The sequence below is a fragment of the Cricetulus griseus genome, chromosome 3 (assembly GCF_003668045.3).
Source record: "Cricetulus griseus strain 17A/GY chromosome 3, alternate assembly CriGri-PICRH-1.0, whole genome shotgun sequence".
In the NCBI taxonomy this organism is placed as follows: domain Eukaryota; kingdom Metazoa; phylum Chordata; class Mammalia; order Rodentia; family Cricetidae; genus Cricetulus; species Cricetulus griseus.
The window spans coordinates 85890575-85905992 of record NC_048596.1 but is presented as its reverse complement, the minus strand read 5'-3'; the positions used below and the strand labels follow the sequence as shown (position 1 = coordinate 85905992).

The following is a 15418-nucleotide window of genomic DNA, read 5'->3' as shown; positions in this document are numbered from 1 at the left end:
CTTTCAGCCAAAGACGCTGAGCCCCACCGCCACAAGTGCACTTTACGCCAGCCACCCGCCCGAGTTAGGGCCCAAATTAATACACAGAAACTTGTATTAGGTACAATGCTGCTTAGCCAATGACTAGGATTCTCATCTGTTAGCTCACTCTCAATTATCATAAATCTATGTATTTTATAAGACTTATCGGACAATTATTGGCATCCCTCCTTGCCGGTGGCTCACATCTAGCTGCTTGAGGAGGAAGGGGAGGGAAAAGGGACACTTCCTGTTTCCTTTGCTTAAATGAGTCTCCTTGCTATGTCACTTCCTGCCTGGATCACCACTTCTCTACTACATTTCCCAGAATCCTCTTTGACTCCTAGTCCTGTCTAACTTATTGTTTCATTGGCCAAATAGAGCTTTATTAAACAATCAATAAGATAAACATGCACAGAAGTACTTTCCCCATCAATGTGCACCCTAAGCTCTGGGATTGGAAGTTTCTAACCTCATACATGTTTCTTCCCATTGGTATGGTTTTGGCAGTACAGGGCAGAGGCTTCATGTTCACTGACTTAACTGACAAGACTGTATGTGATCTTAGATGCAGAAAGTGTAGAGGTGGGCCAGACTACAGGGATCAGCTGGTTCACAGGTTCTGTGATCAGGGACCCAGACAAGTTTTCTTGGCACTCCAGCTCTGTTCTGTAGCCAGCTCTTCTCATGACTTCATAATTGCTCTCATTGAAGTCCCTTTGAATTATCTTCTGGGTCTAATAGGAGAGAGACTGACCTGGTGGTTCTGCTTAGAAAAAAGGAAACCTTTCCTAAGATCTACTCTGTCATGACTCAGTGGCCTAAACTGAGTCTTAGGTCACATCCTGAGCTTCCCACTTGCTGCTCAGGTGAAATGACATCATCTGAAGTGCAATGCATTTGGCTGCTTTTTTAGTATGCGTATGTCCTGTACAATATTTGCTGGCCTGTGCGTCCCAGTGTCGGTCACACACCAAAATGGGTAAATATTTGGCAATAGGACAAAGGGAAAGATCATAGGGGGTTAGAGTAAACCAGGGATTTAGAAAGAAGGTCAGATTTGAGTCCTGCCTTACCTGTGTGAGGACATCAGAGTGTAAATCAGCTCAGAAGAGGTCAGGAAGACCTTTCACCATACCTATTTCTGCTCTTTAAAGCCCAGATATGAGAGGTAAAGAGACTGCACCTCCTCTCTAATAGCCCATCTTGGCCTATCTTTTCAGGGTCCCCACCGCTGTGGGCAGGCATTGCTGCAGATTGGGATGAACATGATGGCACTGTCTGGAGGCCACCACCTGGATTCCATTCCTCTGCAAGGGCAGAGGTAAGTCATGCCGATCATTCTATCCAGGAGACAATTGTTACGATCTGGTCCTTGGGAGGTACTAGTTGCCTTGGATGGAGTGGTGTGGGCAGGGGAGGGAGGTGTTACAGGCAGTGTATGAAGGTAGGGGTTTGAGATATTTAGTCTGTAGGAGAGATGTGGGGCCATCGGAGGTGCCTACACCAGGCTGGAAAGTCCACAGAGTTACCAGTGCAGATTTGACTTGGTAACCCTGGAGGTCTGAACCAGAAGCAAGGGTGGAAGTCCAGAGTGCCAGATCTATGCCCTATAAGCTTTCCTGGGACTGCCCGAATGACATGAAAGATCCATGCTCTTAGAAATTCTTCAGGCTCAGGTGCCAGGATAGTTGGTAACACTGTCGTAGGTTTAGTCTGTAGGGGAGCTGTGCAACTTGGTGTTCTGAACTTCTGACAGCTGGACTAGCCTTGGATCCTTTATACCCTTCATCATCATAGGGGCTTTTTCTTCAGCCCCATCAGACAGCATTCATTACAATCCTGTTTCTTTTGTGATTTTTGAGTCTTTTTGATGAACTTTTTAGAGACAATGTATTCCTGTTAAGTCCTCTTTTATTATTTTTCTGTCATGTTTTATTTTGCTTCACTGATATCTCACCTTTTCTGTACCCCAAACTTCCCAAGAGCTGCCAGGGATGCTGAGTTACTTCACCTCCACTCCCATATTGCCAATTTGGTTTTGGGATGTATGTATGTATGTATGTATGTATGTATGTATGTATGTATGTATTAATAGCTAGGTGAAGGATGGTAGGAAGGTACATAGAAGACAATATGGTGCTTTAAAATAAAAGGATGAATTATTCACTAAAACTCCCTAGTGGGAGAGAGTTAATCACTCTCCATGAAGGCATGGTCTATTCTCCCAAAGCCATCATTAGAAGGAGGTATAGGAATGACACACAGTTCTTGCACATTTCCTAGGATACAGAACACCATTAGAAGTGTAATTTAAAGTTTCCTGTATAGCTGAAAACAGAGAATAAGTGATAATATCTTTGCATGTAGTCTGTGTGGTGAAACTCAGAAATGGCAAGATGTGGCTGTTAGGATGTCTGGTATTAGAGCTGTCCTGAGATGACCAAGTGTGGTCAGCTATGGTCACATGGCTACCTGGCTTTAGAGCTGGGTTGTACTTTTTGTTCACCATGTGGCTGGTGAAGATGCTGGAGCCCCATCTGTCCTCCAGTCCCCTCATGATTAAAATGGGGGTAATGACATTATGTACCATGCAGGGTCAGTGTGAGGTTAATCAGATTAATATATACAAAATATCTAGAGAGTGATGTGGAGAGACTATTGTTTAACAAATGTCTGCTAAAGCCAGGGTCATTTTGTGTAGGTGTTGTTAGAGAATTCTTCTGGATTTCTCCCTTCTGACCCTCTCCTTGACAAGTAGATAACCTTACCAATAAATAAGAAAGCACAGACTCCTTCAAATCTAGTATTTTAAACTTGGAACAATTGGGAGAGTCCTGCTAGAGAGGGTACAGTCTGCCTGCCCCTGAGCTGCCCACCCTTTCCCCATGTGACATTAAGTTGGGCTGTGAACAATAGTGTTTCTGACAATGGGCTCCTAGGTGGGTGGGGAAAAGCCTGCTCTAGGGCTGGAGAAGCCTTTATGACAGTAATGAGGAGGCCAGGCTGCCTCAGCTAGACTCTGCTATAACAAAAATTCTGTTTCTTTATCTGTGAACTGTGACTAATTTGTACTTATGTCAGTGGTTTCTTAAGAGACTATAAATCTCTTTCTCATTCTCTCTCTCTCTCTCTCTCTCTCTCTCTCTCTCTCTCTCACACACACACACACACACACACACACACACACACACACACACACACACAGATGCACGTGGTGGAAGGCAGAATCTGTTGGCACATAGGAACTCCTCAGTTGCTTAGCTTCCCCTTCAGAAGTGGAATAGGCCCCTTGAATAAAGGATATGCGGTGAAGGTCAGATCTTGGCAGCCTTTATGTCTCCCTGGTTACCCACTGACTTTTCTTTTCACTCTCCAACCTCCAATGCCCTTAGAAGTTTTGAGGGGAAGCAGGATCAGATTGCATGAACATGATACAGGAACTTAGCTTGTCTTATCCAGTAGACACCTTGGGAACACTGGCATCCAGACTGGGTATAAGAGCTGTGACCCATGGAAGAGGTTGACTACAGTGTCCTCATGTTGTATTTCTGATGGGTCAGTGAGTCCCAGAGAGGGAGAGATGTGCTTCCTTTCACATGTTCCTAGCATGTTTCAAGTATTCCTAGCATAGCATTACAAAGCTAATTGCAAATACTTGGGGATAAAACCACTGGGTCTGGAGACCTATCTATCATGTATATTCTGGAGCTGAATTTTGTATTTTTGGGTTTTGGTCCCAGAGAAACCTAGTTCATGCTCACAGGATGCTATAGGGGCCTAGTGTGTTCAGTTGGATACTAGATCATAGAGAGACAAGAGCAACAGAGGCTACTGTTTCATGCTCTGGAGACACCTCTAGTGTAGCATGGTCCTCAGAGCTAGCTAAAGGACTGGCCTTAACCAGGACCCATCGCATCATTGGTTCACATGCACAAGTACTTTCCATGGCATGTTGCTACTCACTGAGCTTTCACTGTGGCCTATGCCATTGTCTCTATTTTGCAAGCGAGAGGGTCATAGGTTAGCTTCTCTGGGAAGCAGCCTTTGAGGTGGTGTTCAAAGTCCAGGATAGATTTTTGGGAGGGCCCTTTTTGGGAGGTGTCAGTGTTTGTGGGAGGGAGAGGACTGGAGAGAGAGTTTAACTGAATTGTGATGCTGGCTCTGTGGCAATTGACAGGGATCTTTGGCGTCAAAGCTGTTCATAGGTCCAAGTGACTAGTACTTTAGGGTCCACTCTTCTGCTTCAAGTCAGACAAAGTAAAGTTCAGCAAGAGTAACATGAGACTACAGATTTCACTAATCAGAAGCCACCAGTCACTCTTCACTCGAGTCTTTCCATTCTGACCAGTCCTTGTGTGCTCAACCTGTAAGAGCTCACTGTCCATGTTGCTGCAGCACTGCCTTGTGACCTCTTCTGTTTCTGAGTGCTGCCCAATGAACAAACCATTCTTTGCTCAAATAAACTCTCTGCATCAGTTACTTCTGCATGACCATGGCAAAATACCAGACTAATGCAACTTAAAGAAAGAAGGGTTTATTTTGGCTTGCAGGGTACAGCCTGTGGAAGGAAGGCAGGCTAGCAGGAACTTGACTGAGGGTACAGTCCATGGAATGGAAGGCAGGTTAGCAGGAACTCGAAGCAGCTGACAACATTGTATCCATAGTCAGGAAGCATATGGGCTAAATGATTGTGCTCTGCCTGCTTTCTCTGTTTTCTTCCTTCTGGGACCCAAGCCCATGGAATGTTGCTGCTTATTTTTAAGATGTGTCTTCCTCCAGTAGTTAACCCCATCTGGAAACTTGCCCACAGTCATGGGCTTAGGTTGGTTTCCTAGGAGACTGTGGTCTCAGGCAAGTCAATAAGCAATATTAATCATCACATTCTACAAAATAAGTTTTGTTCACAGTTTCTTCTCTTAGCCAAGGGCAGATATAAGAGGGGCATGCCGCTCCCCTCTGAGGGTATGTGCAGAGGTTTTCACAGCTAAAGGCTTCAGGCTGTGATGCTTCCAGCAGCTATGTGACAAATCTTTCGGTAAAGAAGAAGCTTGGAAGCACTGATTAATCTGAAACACAATGGAGAAACTGAGGCTTGAGAAGATGACAAGCTTCTGTATAGAGTGCTAGGATGGAACTTCTACCCCTGTGCTGAATGAGACTCAAGCCAGTCTGTTTTTCCAGTGTTCTTGGGGCATGACACAAGCACATACTCAACTATTCAAGCAGTCATGTGTTTATTCGCCTCCTGCAAAATTATTGTACACATATTTATTGATTGTAGATCACATACCTTGTATGGTACAGTGTGGTTGAGGACTTGTAATGACCTGGATGGATGTGGTCCCTGCCAGCAAGAAACTCACACTTTATCCAGGGACTTCTCTATTGCATTAGATTTAGCACCTGCGACCTTTCACTGATCATGAATCTCTGTGTTTTGTGAATTCTGTTTAACCAGAAGTCTGAGATGACTGGGGCTGGGTCATCTGTAGCTAGTGGTGAGTGGTCCCCTAGCTGTCCAGCCTACTATGGAGATGTAGTGGGGGCTGTTACAGGCAAGCCCATTTCTGAGTCAGTAATGGCTTACATGTGTGTAAGGGATGCTCTGTGGCTGCTGTTCTGCTGCTGAGGGTCATTTTCTGTGACTGTGGTGAAGTATGCAGACTGTAATTGTCAATGGGATAATTGCATGTTTTTCTGTTGTTTAAGCCAAAAAGCAGACCAATCAAAGCTAGAATTAAATTCCCTCCCTTCTCCCATTTCTCAAGAGAAATCCGAAGAAACATGGTGTGTGACCTTGAGAAGGCAGACAGGAGTGATTCAGTAGTTATTTTTAAGAAGAGGTTGAATATAAATTCCCATACGCTTCTGGGAACTGGGGTTCAAGAGACTGAATGTTGCTGCTGCAAGTTTCCTCTGAACTCATTCGTGCCCCCCTCCCAAAGCAAGCCTGGGAAACTGAGGCTTGGAGCAGGGAGCAGAACTGTTTACTCTTTAGGTGCCTTCCCCACTTAGGAGACCTTTCTTCCTGGGCTTTTGTTTCTTGAGTTCATTTTCCCACCATGCCTCCAGGAATTTTCTGTGGCAGGCATCTCTGATAAGGAAATAATTGTAAAACAATTTCCTTTCATTCCTTTAATCAAGCAAGATTAAGAGTTTACTTAGTCTGGGAAATGGCACCTTAGCCAATCCATAATTAATGTCTTTAGCACCCAAGAACTAATTGAGTATCTCATTTATATTTGTTCTCCTGGCTTTGATTAGAATGTATATTATAGGAGCACAATAAGTGGTTGTTGAATGAATACATGTTTATCAAATGTTTGATGGCTTGAGGAGTATGGCTAAGTGGATATGAGCACTTGTACTGCAAGCATGAGGACCTTATTTGGAATCCTCATCACCCACATAAAAATCCAGGCAAGGCCACAAAGGTGCCTGTGACCCCAGAATTGAGGGGCAGGAGGAGACAGGCACATCCTGGGAGTTTACTGGGTGTCAAGCCTATCCAAACAGCATTCTAAGCTCTGTGAGAGACCCTGTCTAAAGGAAACAGGTGATGAAAGATGAAGATATTGATTCCTGCACTCATATGTATCACACACACACACACACACACACACACACACACACACACACACACACACACACACACACACACACCAGACTCTTGTATGCATGCCCCCACCAGACACTCAAAGTCCTCCCAGATGTTTAATGAATGGACAAGGCCTTTTCTAGGGAGCTTCAGGTGGGACTTGGTTCTTTCTACTAAGACACTATTTTTGTCTCCAGAATGCTAGTCTTATTCCCTCCTTTCCTCCCTCCTTCCCTCTCTCCCCTTTCTTCTCTCCCTTTATCCCTCCCTCCCATCTGTCCCTGTTTCCACCTCTTTCTTTCTTTCTTTCTTTCTTTCTTTCTTTCTTTCTTTCTTTTCTTATTTCAGAGAAAGCAGCTGTTTTGAGGGAAAGGATATGCTATTTATCTTAAGAACTCTGAATGGGAGCCAAAGGTTTGGCTGGTTGAAAGAGTCAGAGAGTTGAGAGATATTTTTTTTCCATCTAAAGAAGAATGATTCAGAAATAGTTTTAGCCTTTGCTTTAAGTTCATTGGAAGAGAGAAAGTCTATAATTTGCTCATCAACTCTCTTGTGGGAGAGCATAGTGAAGCTCTCCCAAGCATGTGTTGGGAGCCAGAGACCAGCCTGCCACCAATTTGCTGTGTCCTTGGACAAACCTTCTCTTCCAAGGTTCAAGTTTTCATTCTAAGGTTCAAGTTTTTCATTCCAAGAAGGAGAGATGGTGCAAATTTCCCCAAGGCTTCTCTGGATGCAACATTCTAGGAGTATAGGACTGAGTTTTAGATGGTTTTGTCCCCTTGTGGATGAAATGATCTTTAGTCAGTGGCTGGGGAAGCAGCTTCACCGACTAACAGGAGGCCTCCTCAGTCTCTCCTATGAGATTCTTCGTGGGGTTTGGCCACTGCCTTGTACCTGGGGTGAAACTGTAGAGCATACTAGTTTCATCTCTGATGGTGAGCTCTGTTTAGCTTGTATTAACCCCTTGATAGGGCTGGATGTGTGCTAAAGAAGAAAGGTTTGCCCTAGTTTGTTGGAGTATAATGTTAATAAACCCACAGGTGAAAGCATTCCAGCATGCTTCAGAATCCTACTCAGTCATTTCAAACTTAGTCCTTACCCTCTGGCTACACGTGGCAACTCACCACTTCCCTAGTTATGACACCATGCCTCTCCTTCTTGGCACATGATACTCCTTCTGTCTGGACCTATCATCTTCCAAATCCTGCTTAACTTGAGAGCATGCTCTGAGGGTAGGAAACTTACAGGAATACCCTAGCTCTAGTCAAGTACCCCTTTTCTTTTCTCTCATAACTTGCCACTAATTTCCATGAACAATGTGTAGCACACACTTGGTAGAAGGAACATATCTGCATCAAAAAGGTTCCATACCCATTGAAGTCATATTTTGTATTGTCTTAGTTAATTTTCTGTTGCTGTAACAAAACAACATGACCAAGGCAACTTATAAAAGGAATGGTTTGTTTTGGGCCTGTGATTCTAAAGGGTTAGGGTTCATGGTAGCAGGTAGCAGACTTAGTGGCTGAAGCTGGAAGCTGAGACCTTATGCCCTCACAGATCTTGAACATCAGGTAGAAGGGAAAGAATGAACTGGGAATTAATTACTCAGAACTTTAACTCTAAATTCTGCCTCCAGTGACATACTTTCTCCAACAAGGCCACAGCTCCTAAGCCTCCACAGTCACCAAATCTGAGCCTATGGTGTGGAGGGGGGCATTCTTATCTAAACCATCACAGGTATCTCCTCTGCAGAGTGCTAGAACACCCAGCCCAGAGTGCACAACAGAATTTGCATACTATTTCTCAGTGCCTTTTATATAGAACAGCATTTCATTACAGAGAACTTACTCTGCACAGCAAGTGGGAAAGAGTAAGACAGAGGAATCCAAATTCGACCTGGAAGGCTTTGAAATGAAAATACAGCTTGGAGTACAAATAAATTAAAATGAATCAAGCAGTGAATAGACGTAGTGTTCCACTAACTATCTACTCCAGAGTTTTGGAGAACACATTACAAACAAGGAATGAGGAACCAGTGTCAGGAACTGGAGACCCGGTGCAGGTCTGTCAAGGTGTGAACATCATTCCCTTTGATATGGGAAGGATCATCCCTAGAGACTTTTCCTCAGTGGTGGGACTTCAAAGACTGACAGGGCAATTCCAAGAGGCAAAGGCAGGGGTGAGGACAGTGAAGGGGTGGGGAGACCCCCAAGGCTCTCATAGTTCTGATAGTGTTTCTCTCCCAGTGCCCCTGTGTTATGTGATCACCCCAGCTTCTCTGCTCTGTTACAGAATCCTCAGAGATCTGTAATAATGAGACCAAGCCAGCAGAGTGGCCTGAAAGTCTTACACACTCCATTGCTTCTCAGGAAGAAATGGGTGAAGGATGTGGGAAGTAACTAGCACACAATGGACTGCAGATGCTCCCAAGTTCTACTACTAGGCATCACTAGGCAACATAAAAACAGTTTTGCACAGTAGAACAAGCCAACCTTGTGTCCTAGGGGTTGGACCATCAGCTGAGTTGCCGGACACATTCCAAGGATATAGGATAATAGAGAATATCAAGGAATGGTCTCACAGTTTCTGACGTTTGTTTCCACATCTTCTCTGTGTGACGTTGCCCAAATGTCATACAGTTTCAGGGATGGTGGCTTCATAGGACTGCTTTGAGGGTTAAAGTGAGCAACAGAGATTGAGTCAGACACTTATCCCTGTGCCGAGGATGTTTATTAAAACAATTGGCAGTCTTAGAAAGATTGCATGATGCTCTTAGATCCCTATTTCTACATCTGTAAGGTAGAATGGCCATCTCCAACCACCAAACCACCTCGAAGCCTGGTACCCCAAAGGGGCTCTAATTGGCAATCCTTCACTTGTTGGGTGGGTGATCTATTCACTCTAATCTAGAGTGGTCCTGGAGAAACATTTTAGGAGTACATTGCTTGCTACTAGAGTTCCTTAAGATGAGGTTCTGTTACTCCCTCCCCAACCCCTTTAGGAGTGCATTGCTTGGTACTGGAGTTCTTTAAGATGAGGTTCTGTGCTCCCTCCCCAACCCTACCCTGCATAATTCCAGTCTAAACAGAGCCATCTGGTCAGGAGTCTGGTGTGTGGAGAAGACTGTGGTGGCATCTGGAGTAGTGTTTGCAGTCTGCAAGACTCCAGCAGATCCAGATTTAGGGGCTCAGTCGCCTTATTCTAGATGTCCCACGAAAGCCTTGGTCTGAGAGCGATGGAGGAGCAACATGGGGAACAGGGTATCTTCAGAGACCTGGAAGAACTACTAGGAACCTTGCCCCTGTGAGATACCCTCTCCCTGTTCCCCAGATACAGGACTGGTCTTTCTAGCATGAGTTTCAGGTTCCTGCTCATTGTGGATATGGCAAAAACTGAACCCCAGTCCCAGCCATGGCCCCTCTGACTCCTTGAGCGGAGACCCTGCAGGCTCCTGACTGGTGATTTTCCACCATGAAGGGAATGTGACTCATTGCCAGGCCCTCTGCCTTGACCTCAATTTTCAAATCTCCTCTGTATGAGTAATAGGATCAGTTGTCTGTACTTGCAAAGGACAGATTTCATGCATAGTGAGATGGCAGTTTAAAGTTCACGGCTGAGGACAGTTGAACCACTAGAAGTTAGGGTGTGGCAAGGACAGCAGGATCCCCCACCACATAGCCAGAGCTGCCCTGGTTAACTAGATATTTTATATTGGGGTCAGTCAGCAAATCCAATAGAGAGGTAGGGCCTAGAGATCCAGAGAGCTAATGACAGAGAGTCAGGCAAGCTATGCAATTATGGGATGCTCAGTGCTAACACAGTCCAAACCTTAATGAGCCACAGTCTCTAGACTCTGAAATTGAGGAGAGCATCTCATTCTGTGGCGGCACAGTGACCAAGGCTGGGTGTGGATGAGTTTTGGGACTGGGGCTGCATCTTGGGGAGGGGGGTTTTCCTTGCCTAGTCTCATCCCTGGGAGACTCTAAGGACTCTTAGGTGTATGTCTCCACAGGACCTGGTTCCCCCTTCTACAGTGGACTATGGATCATACTTATTATAGTTCCTTGTGCTGCAACCAAACAAAATGAAAACTAGCTCCTGCTTGGCTGTGATTCCTGTCCCAACAGTGGCAGCTTCAGCCACTGGGACCTGACATCCAGAGATCAATTTTGATGTTCTCTTCTTCCCTCATGTCCCCTCATGTCCTTCCCTTCTGGGACGGTCACTTCTTTCCATCCCCAGTCACTGTTGCTCAGGTTCTGTTTCTCTCTTCCATCAGCACTATTTCTCAGGCAGCCCCCTGACTGACATTAAACCCTGCTTTACTCCTCTTCCAAGTGGCTCCAAATGTGCTCAGAGCTGAATCCAAATTCCAAAACGTCCTGCACTCAAGGTCTTTGATGAGGGACCAGTCTGTCTCTTCAGACCCTTTCCTTGCCACCTGCTCACAAGCTTCCTGCTTTAGTTAGTGCCGCCCCTGCTGTATTACTAATTAGATCATTTTGGCCTTTGGACATCATGTCCCCCTCTGCACAGAAATGACTCTTGTCATTTCTGTCAGTTTCTCTCCCCTGAGAACAGGGAAAATGCTATTTCCTGTGTGTAAATATTCTTGGGCAAGGTCAGGCAGGCTCCATCTTCTGTGATCATGGGACTACTGTTCCACAGCTTCTTGATGACAGCCGGTGTTTAGTGAAGCTGAGATTTGGGGCCTTGCAGGCCTGAGTTTGAGTAATGGCTCTACTGTGAGCTTACCATGTGCTCTCCTCTGGCAAATGTTTCCTCATTTTGAAGTTATAATACTCCTCCTCTTATAGCACTGTGGGCAGGATGAAAGGAGACAATACAGATAGGGGCTTAGACTTCCATCTGGCTTCTTGCTGGATCCCAACACATTGACGATTGTTAGGATTAGTTCCAGATTTGCTTGCTGGTGTTGCCTCACCTGTTTGAGGTGTTAATAAGCCTTGTTAGTACTGAGAATTTCTCTTGCTCAGCTTTGGAGCCTCTACTGGTATATGGTGAGTACATAGGGAACATCTGATTGTAGCCTGGGCCTGACACATCCTAGCTAGGGCACTTGGGATGCTGAGCAACTTCTTCTAATTGCATCTGGGGATGTTTTGGAGGACAGAGCCACCCATGCAACTCAAAAGAATTTTATATTCTTTAAGACTGCCCATAGCTGGAGGCAGGGAAGTCTAAGTCTTGCATGGTGGCTGAAATGGGGTCCATTCACTGGACTGGACGGTAGGGGAGCTTCAGAAGCCTGGCAAGTGATAGAATGACTGACTGGGGAATCCTCTAGAGATGGCACTTATTTTCTTACTTGCCTTTCACAGAATGACACAGTGCTCTTAGGATGGCCACCAACATGCTAGACCTGTGAGGACTCCTATATGGGACACACTGATAAAAGGAAACCTTTGAGGCAGGGGACAGAAAAGAGCAGGGAAGACAGAGCTCACTCCTGTTCAGTGTTCACATTGAGTTCCATGGCAGGCACGGTTATGAAGGTAAAGCCTGAGCACAGGCACAGCTGAACTCCAATTCCTGTGTGTGTGGGAATGCATTTGTAGTCTTTACCCAAGGCCACTGGACATGGCATGGGAACAGAGAACAACCATTTGTTAGAGCCTTTAATGTAGAATGTAATAACAGGGCTTGAGAGTCTCAAGTGTTGGGTTCAAAACCAAACATTGCCTCACTAAGGGTCAGTTTCCAAATCTGTAAGAGAAGCCCTTCCAGGGTCATGGGGGAGCAGAGTTCGATGATAATGGGAAGCACCACATATTGATTGGCATAGGGCCTGCCGCAATACATGCTGCTAAATCCCTATGGACAGTTTATTCCTCCCTGGATTCCTATACCCCTAAGAAACAGACAGACTGGCAGCTACAAGTGTTTGTCATTCTCATTCACAAGGTTTGAAACTAGTTCATATATATGGGGGAAAGCTTCAGGGTACTAGGCCCAGCAGCTGGGGTACATGTAGGAGGGGTAAGACAGACACAGGCTGGACCTGCTCAGGAGATAGCCCTGGACTTCTGTTTATCTACTGTGGCCCCTTTTACCCAAAGAAATGTTAACATGATGCCAAGTATATAGGCATATAAACTAGGTATACAATCAAATATTTATTAATAATAAATCAGGAATAAATTTATCTTAGTGAAACTTTTAATATACATGCAGTTTTATCAGGTATAAAAGCATATCTGCATGCTAAAGAGATGGATATGGTGTTTCTTTTTGCATAAGGAATTAAATCTTAATTGCCATTGCAGACCATAGGGCAACTTCTATGTTTTTTTTGGAATTGATTAATATTTTGACTTTATAATTAGTTAATTTTATTATTGTCAGCACTAAGAATTCTGTTCATATAAACACATAGTACAAAACAGCAGAAGTATGTATGTGCCATTTCCAGAAATTGTTAGAAATGCCATCCTAATCCCAAGCCAAAACTAAGGATGTTTGATGAAACTAAAATTAGTAACTCAAACAGCAATTTTAAAGTCAAGCATTCTAATACAATTCAAGGATATGCTAATTTGATATTTACAGGTTGAGCATGATGACAGGAAAATATTACAAAGGATTTAAACAGTTGAGGCTGCTGCATGACAGTGGACTCGATGGCATGTGGAGCATATAAGACATGAACACATCCAGGCTTCCTCAGAGGAGATGAGTCAGCATGTGTAGAGAAGGTGTGGGCAGGAGGTCAGGACTGAGAGACTGAACGCACTTGGGGACAGTGATTGGAAATGATGGGAAAGGTGTAGGGGAGAGGACCGTGGCCCAGCACACAAGAGCTCATAGCCATTAAGAAAGGAAGTGGACCTATGGCTCTTAGTCAGGTCTCCCTCCTGTTGACATCACCCCAACTTGCAGACATGTACAGAGACAACACACACACACACCCTTCACAGAGGTTATAAGTCGTGAGCTGGAAAGTTGACTCACTGGGTAAAGGTGCTGCTGCCAAGCTTGGCTACCTGAGTTTGATCCTTGGGACTCAACGTGGCAGAAGGAGAAAACCAACTGCTGCAAGTTGTCCTCTGAATTCCATGTGTGTGCATGTGAGAGCTCACAAATGTAATAAATAAAATTGTTAAAAATAATAAATCATGAAGGAACTAATGAAAAGCAGGGAGTATTAATAACTTATTTTAAACTAAAGGCATCTGGAATGCCAGGATTACCAAGAGAGGACTTGAGTCATTAGCGAGGGGTCAACTGTCAAAGGTATGTGCTAGCTCATTGTGCAGGAAACAGGTACCTGGTTCATATCCCTTGGCATTCTGAAACAGAATAATGAGCCTCATGACCTGGACCCAATTCTTAGCCCAGGCATCAGCCCATTGTAGGAATCTCTGTGAGTGAGGATACTTGATAAGGCAGGACTATGAATACAAGTCGGAGATGGCATGGGCTCGGTATGTGAAAGGTATTTGCAAGCCACATTTCTAATCATTGTGACAAAATGCCTGACAAAAGAGACTGAGAAAAGGAAGGGTTATTTTAGCTCACAATTTGGGGTTACAACTCCCCATGGTCTGGAAGCCATGACAGCAGGGGCTTGAGACAGCTGGTCACATTACATTTGCAGGGATGTGAGGCAGGGGTCACTTTTATGTGTGTCAGCAGTCAGGAAGCAGAGAGAGATGAATGCTGGTAGCTAGCTCACTTTCTCCTTTGTATCTGTTCTGGGACTCCAGTCCCTAGAATGGTGCTACCCTCAGTTAGGGTAGCTCTTCCCACCTCAATTGAGCTAATCTAGAAAATTCCTCCTAGACAAGTGCAGAGGTTTGTTTCTTCTGAGTGATTTTACATCCTGTCAAGTTGATTGATATTTGTTATTAATTATCATAGATGCAATAAATTGTTTCTCTTAGAAAGCATTTTGTTGCAAACTATGTTAGGTTTTACAAACAATGGGAAAAAGTAAAATACGCTCAAAGTTGCCTATTTCTCGAGAGACTACTGTAGACTACAGAACGACTGTGTGTATATTGCTCTGTTCTTTGCACCCAAGTTGCTGGTGGGTACCACTCCCCTTTGTCAGGATTCCTGGACTTATCCAGGATGCAATCTTTTACCATGCTATGCCAAGCATTTTAATGAAAAGAAAACAGCAGGGGGCATAGAAGGGATTCGGTAAGTGGGAAGGATGAATAATAAACTTGGGTTTTTCTGGTTAGTTTGAGGGTAAAAACTTAGCTTGGGAAAGAAGGTCAGTGCATGGAGACAGGGGAGAATGCAGAGCTGCTGAGGGGACAGGAGGCTACCTGCCACCTAATGGGGGACAGAGGGAGTTTTTTTCAGAGTCTTCTGAGGTAAAGAGGAGATCATAATGTTTCTAGCACTGCACAGATACACTCATGGTGAGTGGGGAATCACGCCGTCTGAGCACTGCAGAGTGGTGAAGGCACTCCACTAACCTGGTAACAAGGTATGGATAGGAATGGAGAATTAGAGACTTGTCTGCCCCAGTGTCTGGAGAGACTTATGTTGGTGCCACTCAGCGTGGGACTCTCGGGAAAAACAGAGACTGAGTGATGAACACAGTGGAAAACTTAAGCAACATGAAGTGGAGGCGTTTTCTAACCCCACTGGTGCCTGGAGCAGAAGGGTTGGAAGTTAAACTCCAACCACACTGTCAATTATTTATAACTCATTGCATAAATTATTATGTTTAAATTGGCTGCCTAGTAAACAGTGTATAGTTTTGTACCACAGAGGTTAGGTCATTCTAAATTAATCTGTCTTTGTTTTGATGAGGGGGGAGAG

General features: G+C 44.6%; 1 protein-coding gene across 1 annotated transcript in view; it reads left to right on the top strand.

Annotated features, from left to right (window-relative positions):
- The window catches only part of LOC113830639 (protein inscuteable homolog), a 119710-nt gene that overhangs the window by 27209 nt on the left and 77083 nt on the right, over positions 1-15418 (top strand). The window contains exon 2 of the mRNA XM_027410136.2: positions 1242-1342. Within this exon, the coding sequence (XP_027265937.1) occupies positions 1242-1342 (101 nt within the window). The remainder of the gene's footprint in view (positions 1-1241; positions 1343-15418) is intronic.